The sequence below is a fragment of the Salarias fasciatus genome, chromosome 5, assembly GCF_902148845.1.
Source record: "Salarias fasciatus chromosome 5, fSalaFa1.1, whole genome shotgun sequence".
In the NCBI taxonomy this organism is placed as follows: Eukaryota; Metazoa; Chordata; class Actinopteri; order Blenniiformes; family Blenniidae; genus Salarias; species Salarias fasciatus.
In genome coordinates this window covers 32,234,244-32,246,834 of record NC_043749.1, presented here as the reverse complement: position 1 = coordinate 32,246,834, position 12,591 = coordinate 32,234,244, and the positions used below count along the sequence as shown (strand labels likewise).

The 12,591-nt window shown below is 52.7% G+C and overlaps 1 protein-coding gene across 8 annotated transcripts in view; it reads right to left on the bottom strand.

Annotated features, from left to right (window-relative positions):
* The window catches only part of LOC115388764 (RIPOR family member 3-like), a 37,532-nt gene that overhangs the window by 13,009 nt on the left and 11,932 nt on the right, over positions 1-12,591 (bottom strand). For all 8 annotated transcript variants that reach the window (XR_003931514.1, XM_030092025.1, XM_030092024.1 and 5 more), the window contains exons 3-8: positions 8,558-8,653; positions 6,057-6,212; positions 3,534-3,612; positions 3,232-3,255; positions 3,051-3,104; positions 1,754-1,903 (exon numbers count right to left, since the gene is read on the bottom strand). Coding sequence is in view for 7 of the 8 variants with exons in the window: in XM_030092025.1 (XP_029947885.1) it covers positions 1,754-1,903; positions 3,051-3,104; positions 3,232-3,255; positions 3,534-3,612; positions 6,057-6,212; positions 8,558-8,652 (558 nt within the window). In the remaining variant the exon portion in view is untranslated. The remainder of the gene's footprint in view (positions 1-1,753; positions 1,904-3,050; positions 3,105-3,231; positions 3,256-3,533; positions 3,613-6,056; positions 6,213-8,557; positions 8,654-12,591) is intronic.

Sequence of the window (12,591 nt, the reverse complement as noted above, 5' to 3'; positions counted from 1 at the left end):
TTCTGAAACGGGTCTGGAACGGGTCTGGAACAGTTCTGAAACGGGTCTGGAACGGGTCTGGAGCCTCCGTCATCCAGGTGTGTTTGAGCTGAACTGGTCTTCAGGACTGGTGCGGGTCTGGGTCCTGGTCCGGGTCTGGGTCCGGGTCTCTTCGGGGTTGTTGGAGGTTCAGATGAGTTCAATTGTCAAATATGAACGTTTCAGTGGAATCCAGTGTTGCTCTTCTGTGTCTTTCAGTTTAATGAAGTTTTTTTCTCATAACAATCAGACTGTTCAGCGTCTCAGCCTGGAAATGGCGGATGGTTCGAATCCCACATGGAGTGTCTCTGCATGTGAAACAGTTTCAAATCCAAATCATGCTCCATTCCAGCTGAAAGATTCAGAATGAGCCATGACGTGGGATTTTGTTTGCTAAATACCGGACTGGCCCGAATATAAGACGATATGTTTTTCCAGAAATGGTGTTCTCAAAAATGGGGTGGTCCAGCAAGTCGGCGCCAGAAGGAAACTCAATACTTGTTCCAAAATAAGTGATTTCACAATAAAATCTGGGTCGTGATTTTGCCTTTACATTGTTTTTTTTTTTTTTATTCTTCCAGTCAAATACAGAACAAACAGTGATGTCGTCTTTATACGCTTCAGAAGAATGAACGGTTTTGTTCTTCGTCATGGAAGGAAAGTCAATCGACTCCAAAATGGCATGGAGACCCAGAGTGGCTCTGTGTTGCCAGATTGGGCGGGTTTCTGCACAGCCAGGGTTTTTCAGGACATGTCGGGCGAGTTGATGAAATGGTTCTGTGCTTGCGGCGTCTTTATGATGCAAATCCAGTTTTTACGGTTTTTAAAGCACATTTTCTACAGAGGTAGAAGTTTGAGGTGCTTTCTGTTGTTGGACGGTTTAACATGTTTTGGCTGAGAGAGCGGCAGATCTGGCAACCTCCTCCAGTGGACGGCAGACACACCGGAGGCGTTGTAGTGACTGTAGGGCGGTAATTCAGTACCGGAGCCAGACCGGAGCCGGACCACATCCAGTGTGAGCCCGGCCCGGCGTTATTTGGTTCTGAGCTTTTCAGCCTGACGTCAGGAAGACGCTCCAGAGTTCGACTGTATTTACACTAAAAGATGAAGCCGGGGTGATTGGCAAGGCTTTTCACATGGATCTTTTTTTCTTCTGTTCAGGATGAAGATATTAGAGATCCTGCAAACACCTGTTAGTGTTCTGTGAGAATCCACAAGGAATCGTATCGGTAATGCAGTTGGAATCGCTAAATTCTTAAGGATTCCCATCCCGAGTCAGCAGTGTGCGTATGCGTGTGTGTGTGTGTGTGTGTGTGTGTGTGTGTGTGTGTGTGTGTGTGTGTGTGTGTGTGTGTGTGTGTGTGCGTTCTTGTATTTCTATCCTTTCGGGGCCAAATGTCCCCACAAGGATAGCAAAACGTGGAACGACGTGCCTTGTGGGGACCTTTTTTCGGTCCTAAGTAGGAGAAACAGTGTTTTCTTGACCATGTTGTTGTTACTGAAAAAAGTAAAAGTGCAAAAACATTTCTTTAGGGTTAGGCTTTGTTGTGGTGTGGGTTAGGGTTAGGGTAAGGGTCAGGGTTAGGGGCTAGACATGAATGGGAGTCAATGGACGGTCCCCACAAGGATAGAAATACAAGACTGAGCGTGTGTGTGTGTGTGTGTGTGTGTGTGTGTGTGTATGTGTGTGTGTGTGTGTGTGTGTGTGTGTGTGTGTGTGTGTGTGTGTCTGGACCTGCAGGCTGTGCCGGTGGTTGCGGTTCAGCTCCAGCAGGCTCTCCCGGGACGCCCGGCTGGACGGAGACAGACTGAAGGCTCTCTTCATGTTGACGGCTCCCTGACTCAACCGCCGCTGGATACAGTACGACTCGTACAGCTCCTCCACCTGCACACACACACACACACACACACACACACACACACACACACACACACACACACACACACACACACAGAACCTGAGCCGTGCTCTGGGTTGCTCTGGCTGGAGGTTAGTTTGCACGTTCTCCCTCTGCATTAGGGATTAGTCGGACGGATGTCCCCCACGGATCTGGGTTCATATCTGAACCCACACGGTACCGGTACCAGTCCCCGGATCCCGGTACCCAGGACTGGAACTCCGCGGTACCAGTTTTCATGACTTCTGTGTGTTTATGTGGTGATAAATATTCATCTGCTGCTGCTGGCGGCAGACGAGTCGCTAATGGAGGCTAGCATGCTAATAGATGCTAGCATGCTAATAGATGCTAACATGCTAATGGAGGCTAGTGTACTAACATGATAACAGAGGCTAGCATGCTAACACAAAGCATAACGGAGGCTTGAGTGCATGACGGATGCTAACGTGATAATTGAGGCTCAGGTGCTAACAGATGCTAACGGAGGCTAGCATGCTAACAGAGGCTAGTGTGCTGATGGATGCTAATGTGCTAACAGAAGCTACGGTAATAACGGAGGCTAGCATGCTGATAGATGCTAACATGGTAACGGAGGATGGTGTGCTAACAGATGCTAAAGCAATGACAGACGCTAGCGTGCTGACAGATGCTAAAGTAATAACGGAGGCCAGCATGCTGATAGATGCTAGCGTGCTAACAGATGCTAGCGTGCTAACAGTGTAGGATGCTGGTCTCTCCTGGAGAAACCCTTGTTCTGAGCCAGGAGCTTTTAGATCAGTTTTCCCGCCACAGCGAGTGGAATCTCCCGCTGTTTTTAAAAAAGTGGGGCCGTGCGTTGGAGCTCTTTCTAGTCTGCTTGCTTGGTTGACATGCTAGCAGCTAGCTACTGACGACTTCATGCTCCGGTGCAATGCTGCGTTCAGGTCCGACATGGAAGACTCCCTCCTCCTCCAGTCCCTGACAGTCTCGGTTCAGGTACAACAAACACGGTACGTGAACGGGTACTCTGTAGTTCCAGCAGAACTCGGTCGGTACCATTAAAGCACCGGACCCGGGACCTGGGACCCATCCCTCTGGTTCCTCCCACAGAACCAACCAGCTGGCTCAGTCTGAAGACCTGCTCCGAGACTTTACCTTACTGATCTGGAACTCCAGCCGCCGGATGAATCTCTCCAGCGCTCGGATCTCCTGCGGAACACAAACACACCCGGGTTCAGACTGTGGATCAGCAGGGCCTCCTGAGTCCAGGTTCTGGAGTCCACCCGAACAGAATCCAGAGGAAACCAGAGAAGTGAGGCGGCCGGTGGTGGATCACCTTCTCCAGGTCGTAGAGGAAAGCCTGAAAGAGAAGGATCAGCTGATCACTTGACAGTCTGCAGACTCCAAATCCTCCACAGCCAGACCCCCCTGGACCCTGGTCCCAAATCTCTAAACACTCTTTAAAATGCTGAGTGGACCGCCCCCCCACCCCCACCCCCACCACCACCACCACACACTCACACACACATACACACACACACACACACACACACACACACACACACACACACACACACACACACACACACACACACACACACACACACACACACACACACACACACACACCCTCCTCACCAGTCTGGAGTTCCTCTTGCTCTCTCTCTGCTGTGACGACAGGAAGTCCATCTCGGCCTGGTGCCCCTCCAGATGTTCCCTGCAGACCGTCACACTGTTAAGCCGCGTTCGGCTTTTGCCTCAAAAAACGCAAAAACGCAACAAGTTGAACGCGTGTCAATTTTGAGGTCCGACGCTGAACAACGCCGCCCCCGAGGACTCTGCGTTGATGCATCGCGTCTGTGGTGGGAAGGCGGGGCTTCCGGGCTTATTTCCTGTGTTAGCTTAGCACCATGGCTAACCCTGTTGAGCAAGTGGTATTTGCTTAATGAAGCCAGACGCCGCCGCCGCCGGCAGACAGTCCGACGTGCCTGGTGCACGATATTATCCACAGACTGTCGGAGTTTGGTGAGTTTCACCGTTCGCTCCAGGAGCTGCGCCAGAGTGGCTTTCCCCAGCCCCGCCCCCTGACCTACGTCACCATGGAGACGCTCTCTGAGTGGTTTGCCGCAAAAACGCCGCGTCAAAAGTTCAGGTTTCCCCAACTTCAGCATTGGCCGTAAAAACGTGCCGCGCCCCAAAATCACACCGCCGACGCCCCAACGCCCCAACGCGCCGCAAAAATGTGTCTGACGCGTCACCGGGATTTTCGGCGCTGGTGAACCTTCGCTCCCCGAGGCTTTTTAAATTATATTTGGATGCAAAAACGCAGAAATCATTTGGCGGTGTGAACGGGCCTTTACACCATCAAACCATTACTCCGTCACACCGTCACACCGCTGCCCTACGATTGGAGCTGCAACTTTCGAGTATTTGTGGAATCGAGTACTCTGTTGATTATTTCTTATCATTACTCAACATTTTGCTCTCCGGCGTTCCGTCCAGGCGCACTGATGCTCTCGTCCTGGAGAAGCGTCTCCGGGTCTCCAGACTGTCTCTGCTCCTTTATTCCAGATTATTTACGGTAAATGAAGCTCAGACGTCGTCAGTCTGTATCTTTTACCATCAGAGTTTTTTCTGCCTTCTTTCTGTTCCTGAATCTCGGGGCGGCGCCGAGACTTTAGATCCTTTCACTTTAGTCTGCAGACCCTCTCGTCCCTCCAGACAGTCTGCTGTCTCCATCCTCCAGTGTCTCCCTCTCTGGGTGTCTTTGTGGGCGGAGCTACAGCCTGATGGCTTGAGTTACTTTTCGAAGTAGCGTCCATCATGGTTTGTTCGCCGTGGCGCTCTGGCGCATGCGGAGACCGGCGTGTACGCACAACACTGTCACAACATTTGGCTTCCACGCTGACGTCCGCGGATCGATCCGCGTGGAACCGAGCAGACGGGAGTTCATGACGATTTTCCCGTCGCAGGGACCAACGCGGAACACGAAGCATGGACCTGGAGCCATCCAGTCCAGCGCAGCGGCAGTGAGGGTGTTTCAGGTGCTGCAGCTTCGACCATGCGGTGTGGCGGCAGGGAGGGACGGGAGCCTCAGGGCGCGTTCACACCGACTTGGGTGGAGCCAGGACCCCTTTAGGGAAGAGTGAATTTGTAAACCAGCCTCCTCATAAATAACTGAATCGTGTTCTCACCGTCGAACCAAAAGGGCGTCAAACCAGACAGAAGCAAGTCGGTTTGACGCGATACTTGTTCCAAAATAAGTGATTCCAAAATAAAATCTGTGTCGTGTTTTTGCCTTAATATTCTAAATACAGAACAAACAACGTCATGTAGTCATTATACGCTTTAGAGGAATGAACGGTTTTGAACTTCGTCACTGCAGAAAAGTCAAAAGACTCCAAAATGGCTCAAAACAGCTCTGTGACCGGAACAGCTCCGTGTTGCCAGATTGGGCAGGTTTCAGCCAAATCAAGCTTCTTTTTTGAACACGTCTGACAGGTTGATGAAATGATTAAGTGTTTATGAAGAGTTTTTTTTTCTTTAATTAACAAATACAGTTTCAACATGCATTTTCAACCGAGATGGCGGTTTGGGTAATTTCTATTGAGTTAATCGGGTTTACGGGGAGATCAACAGATCTGGCAACCTCCTCCAGCGGCCTGCGGAGGCACCGCAGACGGTGCTGCGGTGCCTCCGTTCTGCAGACGGAACGCAGCCAGAACGGTGGTTCTGTTGTACGTGATTTTTCTGCAGGTCGGACAAATCGCCGACTTTCAGAAGGAAGACCGGCTCTCCTCTCCGCCGTGCTCGATGTGGCGCCCAGAGTAACAGTTCCTATCGTGCGCTACGGAAGCCTCGCATGGACAAAAGTGCGGCGAACCGCTGGCTGGACCCGGGGAAAGACCGTGTTCTCACCGCATCTAGATGGAGCCGGGGTCGACCTCGGACCTCGTCCTCGAGGCGGCCCCGGCTCCACCCAGAAGTAGGTCGACCCAACGAGAAAAACGTGTCACACTGTGGCTCCCGGCCCCACCACGTGCCGCTACGTAAGTTAGGTTGAGCCAAACGCTTTGGTGGGAACAGAGCCTCAGGTTGAGAACCGCTGGACTGAGGGTGAACTGAGTCCAGTCAGGTACCGGGTATGGGTGCAGAACCTACCTGAGTCCTCGACGCAGAGCCTGGAAGACCTGGTCCACCTGGTCCGGCTGCAGAGACCACGTCAGCCCGGAGCCCCGGCGGGGGGACAGGTGCATTCTGGGAGATTTTCCTCCTGCCATGGCCTTGGCGCGGAGGGAGTTACGAGCAGAGGGCGAGCTGAGAACGCACACACACACACACACACACACACACACTCGTGTTAATGTGTGAGCAGTGAAGCTGCAGAACGTTCCGGAACCTCCAGCAGGAGGAACCAGTTGATGGAAGCTCCTGGTCGAAGCTTCAGCCTCTTTTCTGTAAATTCTGCAGCAACTTCTAGAAAAAAGACTTTTATTTTATCTCAATGAAAGAATCGTGATTTAATCTGAGGGGGAAATGAAATGAAATGAAAGAGAAGTGAAATTCTTTACATGTCGGAGGAACTGGAATATTAAGAAAGCGGCCATTTTTAAAGTTTTAAAGTTGGTGAACATGAGCTGGTCTCAGTGAGCTGCAGGATCCTGGGTCTGATCCCGGGTTCTGCTCTGGTCCTGGGTCTGGTCCCAGGTTCTGCTCTGGTCCTGGGTCTGGTCTGATCCTGGGTTCTGCTCTGGTCCTGGGTCTGGTCCCGGGTTCTGCTCTGGTCCTGGGTCTGGTCCCAGGTTCTGCTCTGGTCCTGGGTTCTGTGTGCCATGTTTGACAGATGGGTCCCAGGAGTCCACTGAGTTCCATCCTGTCAGGACAGCAGAACCCTGGAGACCCTTAGGAAGGGCTGGGATGAGTCTCCGTGTCTCAGAGCTGAAGATGGAGACAGACAGACAGGAAGTGGACGTTTCCCCCTTCTGGTGGGGTCAAAGGTCCGTCCAGCCGGATCAGGCGCTGGCGTGAGACCAGAGCGCCAGAATGTCCTGAGCGTGCGAGGAAACAACGTCCTCCTGGAATGTGACAGAGTGGAACCGGGCTGGAACCAGATCTGGAACCGGGCTGGAACCAGACTCTAACCGGGCCGGACCCGGTGTCTCCAGCAGGCGGCTGTAGCTGAGGTCCTCCACCCTCACTGAGTCTGGTTCCAGGGTGTTTTTCATTCAGAGTTCTGTTCCTGGTCTGGGTGTTTTGATGGGAAAGCAGAGGACTGGCTGCTCTCTGTGCAGCGTTCTGATTGGACGGTTCAGCCGCGACGTTCTGCCGTCTCCAGGAAGTGAACAGAGTTTCTCTTTCTTTCTGGATTAACTTCAGAATCGTCCGGGCTCTTCTGCTCCCGTCCATCCATCCTTTCCGTTAAACAACCCGTCTCCGTACGAGTCGGACCGCTGGCCGCCATCTTGGAATATTTCGTCATCACGACGGAGCAGAACCAGCAGAATGAGGCTTTATTCAGATTATAGAGGAATAGGGTTGCAAAGGGGCAGAAAATTTCCGGTAAATTTCCAGAAACTTTCCATGGGAAGTTAAGCTGGGCAATTTTGGAAATATTCCAAATTAGAACCTTTCCATGGGAATTATGGGAATTAACTGGAAATTGGGGGTAATTTAAACAAACTGTATCATATCCAAACATGAATGTAAATATTTTTTGTCATAAGCAGACATCCATGCAAAAAAAATACAAAAACATGACATTTTAACAGATTTGTTTTCAGTAGAAATTTAGTTTTTGGTCTTGTATGAACAATTATTTTAATGAAAAATCAAAACATGAATGTTGAGTAAATACTCACCCCCTCCCCCACCCAAACGAAAAGTAAAATGACCCCCACTCCCTCCAAAAATGTCCCATTCAACATGTAAAACAAAAGCCTCTTCCGTCAAGCTAGTTTCTGCATGTTCTGCATTTTTGCCAAAACCTTTCAGACACTGGCCTCTTCCAAGGCCTCAACATCCTCCATGTTCACCTGCTCGACATCCCGCTCCAGTGACTCCTCCTCCGTGTCACTGTCCAGCCTTGAGGATGGCTCTTTGTCAGGTTCAAAGAGCCTTAGGTTTGCCCCAATGGCCACCAGTTTTTCCACTCTCACGTTTGTGAGCCTGTTGTGAACCTTTGTGTGTGTGTTTGTGTGTGTGTGTGTGTGTGTGTGTGTGTGTGTGTGTGTGTGTGTGTGTGTGTGTGTTCCCGAACAGTGACCAGTGGCGCTCAGATACTATGAACTTACGGCTCAAATGTGTGTCTTCAACAGTCTTGTGCTGTGAGCTCAAAGTGTTTCCTCCAGGCTTCTAGAAATCCGCTGTGCAGTGACGGAGGAATGCACAGTGCATGTAGGGGGCGTGGCCTCAGTAGCCCTGCAGTAAGCAGTGTGCAGTGATGGAGGAGGGGACTTGCATTAAATCTGGTTGTTTTAGCCAAGACTATGCTGCAATATATTACCCCGACTAGATTTAAGTTCCCTGTTAAGGGCCAAACCTCACTTTTGTAAATTTCTGCTTTATTCCCGTTAATTCCCAAGGAAAGTTCCCAACTTTGAAAATTCCCGGAATTTTGCAACCCTATGGAGGAAAAAAAAGTGTAGACAGACGGCGGTTCTCACCGAGTTCCTGAGAGCGAGCCGAAGCCGGTGAAGGAGCGGCTCCGCTGCAGCAAACCTCCGTCAGGGGTGGAGCTGAATCGCAGCTTCACCGACATCCTGAGAGGAGAGAGGACACAGCTGAGCTCCACCTGCTGGAAGGAACAGGGACAGTCCTCCATCTGCAGAACCAGGGACCTCCTGTGGGCCCGCAATCCTGACCCCCGACCAGAACCATGGTTTGAATCCTGACCCACAATCTGTCTGTCTGAACCGGTTTCTCCTCCGACCCCCTTCTGGAACAGCAGGACGTCTCCTCTGGGTCTGGTTCTACAGAAAGTCTCTCTGGGTCTGGTTCTACAGAAAGTCTCTCTGAGTCTGGTTCTACAGAAAGTCTCTCTGGGTCTGGTTCTGCAGGAAGTCTCTCTGGGTCTGGTTCTGCAGGAAGTCTCTCTGGGTCTGGTTCTACAGAAAGCAGAACCAGCTGAAGTAGAACCTCTGCATCAACACGGAGCACCCGGACTGTTTCCAGATTATAGAGCATCTTCCTCCTATAGCATCAGATTCTGGGTCTGGTTCAGGGTCAGGTTCAGAACCTGGTTCAGGGTCTGGTTCAGGGTCTTGTTCTGGGCCTGGTTCAGGGTCTGGTTCAGGGCCTGGTTCAGGGTCTGGTTCAGCAGCAGCTCTGGCCCGAAGCCAAGTTCAACTCGCCCCACTGTCATGGCGTCGGGGTCGGAGGTTAGAGGTCGGGTGTCAGCAGCAGTCGAGGACAGGTCCTGTGTGTCGCTGCTCCTTTAAATCACGGTGGAAAAGTCTCTGAGGGGAGGCAGCTCTGTTCCTGCTTCTCCACGGCAACAGAAACACTCCAGATAAACGCTCTGGACAAACGGCTCCCAAGGCAGAACTTTTGGGAAACATTTGGGTTCCGGCAAAAATGTTCGGATTCTGTCTGCTGGTAGACCAGGGAAACTCTGCTGCTGGTCCTGGTCCAGGTCCAGGTCCATATCCCTCTGGACTTGGTAGTCTTACCCCCATGTTACCCCGGCTGCAGAGGCGTTACGTTGCTTCACGCAGCAGTAGCCCTTAGCATTAGCCTTGCAATGAACAACTATTTTTTCACTGGATGCAGGCCACGCCTTGCCACGCCTCACCACGCCTCGCCTCACCACGCCTCGCCTCGCCTCGCCACGCCTCGCCACGTCTTGTAACGCCTCGCCTCGCCTCACCACGTCTTGTAACGCCTCGCCTCCCCTCACCACGCCTCGCCTCTCCACGACTCACCACGCCTTGTAACGCCTCGCCACACCTCACCACACCTCGCCATGTCATGCCTCGCTGCGCCTCACCACGCCTCGCCTCTCCACGCCTCGCCTCACCACACCTCGCCTCACCACGCCTCGCCTCGCCTCGCCTCACCTCACCTCACCTCACCACGCCTCGCCTCTCCACGACTCGCCATGTCACGCCTCGCTGCGCCTCACCACGCCTCGCCTTGCCATGCCAGGCCACACTTCGCCACGCCACGCCAATCAGACGCACCACGTCTGGAGTAACATGGAGGTCAGAGTTGACGGTCTTCAGAACAACAGCACCACCTGGTGGACCAACATGAGAACCGTTCTCAGAACGTTGTTGTGTGAACCTGAAGTGTTTTCACCAGAGCCGCCGGCTCCGACACTCTGGAGCTTTGACACTGGGGTCAACCTGGCGAGGAGTCAAGAGGTTCAGCAAGTGTGTGTGGAGCGGCGGGAGTGTGTGGAGCGGCGGGAGTGTGTGGAGCGGCGGGAGTGTGTGTCAGATGGAGAGATTACCAGATCGAAGAATGAAAGAGGAGATCCAGCTCCAGCAGCCCGCTGGAAATGTCCCAGATGGTCTTAAACAATGTTTACAATCCGGACACACCCGCCTGCACACACACACACACACACACACACACACACACACTCTGGAGGAATGTCTCAGGCTGGAATCAGTTCCTCCTCATTGATTTCTCTTCTGTTCATCAGGAAATCCTCAGTTAGAGGAACGACTGTCCTGGTTCTTTAGCTACAGCTTCAGCAGCAGCTCGTAGCTCGCCATGCTAACGACGGCAGTGGCTCGAAGCTCGCCATGCTAACGAGGGCAGCAGCTCGCCATGCTAACGAGGGCAGCAGCTCGCCATGCTAGCGAGGGCAGCAGCTCGAAGCTCGCCATGCTAATGACGACGGTTTCACTACTTTGCCGTGTCAATGGGAAATTTTCTGCAACCGAAATTCACAATAATGAGAAAGAAGCAGGGTTTTTATTGATTATAATGAAATCTGTCAGGAAGTGTTAAACTTCCCGTCGTTCGGCTCATAAACTGGTCTGAACCGGCTTGTCCGGGTCAAACTGGTCCGAACCGGTCTGGACCGGTCCGGGTCGCTGTGATAAGGTTTGAGTTTGGCCACAGATGCTCCGCCGCTGCTGGTTTTCTGAATCCAGCTGTCTTCCAGCTGTCTTCACAGTATTCACACAATGACAAACATCCTCCGCCTCACCCCAACGCTGGAATGACCGAGTTTTCATGAACTCATCGCTGCTCCAGAGCTCAGGGAAGGTTTCAGGTTTCAGCAGGCGGCTGAGACTCCTCCTGCAGGACACACGCCTCAGTGTGTGTGTGTGTGTGTGGTTGTGTGTGTGTGTGTGTGTGTGTGTGTGTGTGTGTGTGTGTGTGTGTGTGTGTGTGTGTGTGTGGTTGTGTGTGTGTGTGTGTGTGTGTGTGTGTGTGTGTGGTTGTGTGTGTGTGTATGTGTGTGTGTGTGTCTTCAGGTGTCTGCAGGAAAGCTGGGAACAGACCCGGTCTTAAAACATTAGCCTTGACCTGCAAGTGATTTACAGGGTCCCATGTGGTGGGTGTGTGTGTGTGTGTGTGTGTGTGTGCGTGCGTGCGTGCGTGCGTGCGTGCGCGCGCCTGTATATCACGTGTGATGGCAAACATACACAAAAGTGCATGTCAGACTCTGGTATTTACTCACACACACACACACACACACACACACACACACACACACACACACACACACACACACACACACACACACACACACACACAGCTGCAGTAATGGGTTCTGCTGGATTCTCTCAGGAGAACCTGGACTGTGGGGCAGACGGGCGTCTGTCCAGAGTCTCTGTTCTCAGACCGGGTCCAGTCTGATCCGAGGTTTTTCCTGCTCAGACGTTTTGATCGCTGCTGCCTGCTGGAGACAAATGCTTCCGTCTCTTTGGGGACGCCTCACGTCTTCTGGCACCGCGATGAACTGTCCAACCACACAAGCTAACAGCTGCTTCCAAGCTGCAAGAGGCTCCAGGGTCCCTGTAGACCCCGGTCTCCTGGACTCCTGGACCCCCAGACTCCTGGACTCCTGGACTCCTGGACCCCCCAGACTCCTGGACTCCTGGACTCCTGGACCCCCAGACTCCTGGACTCCTGGACTCCCGGGCCAAAGCCTCCTCCTCTCACTTCATGCCGTCTTAATCAAACAGACTCTCTCGTCTCGTCTCGTCTCCTGCTCGTCCGTCTCCTGTCTTCTCACCGTCCTTCCTTCCATCTCTGACCACCTTCAGGCCTTTGGACTGGATTGAATTGTCCTCAGATGTCCCCCTGTTCTCCCAGTGAACAGCGTCCACCCTGCCGGAATCATCCAGTCCAGTAAATCACTGGACCAAAGAGACTTTTCATCCAGACGGGACAGAAAAGACGTCTGTTTGGACATTTGGACGCGTCCCTTCGTCTCAGCTTCTGGTTCGGAGCCAGCTGTGACTGGTCTGCTTGCTTCAGAGGGGTCAGAGGTCACAGATGTCTGCTGGGGTGAAGGACGACCTTTGTGGGGCCTTCAGACCGTCTGGGGGATAGGCTGCAGTCGTCCTCTGGGGGACAGGCTGTGGTCACCGTCTGGGGGACAGGCTGCGGTCGTCCTCTGGGGGACAGGCTGCGGTCGTCCTCTGGGGACAGGCTGCGGTCGTCCTCTGGGGACAGGCTGCGGTCGTCCTCTGGGGACAGGCTGCGGTCGTCCTCTGGGGACAGGCTGCGGTCGTCC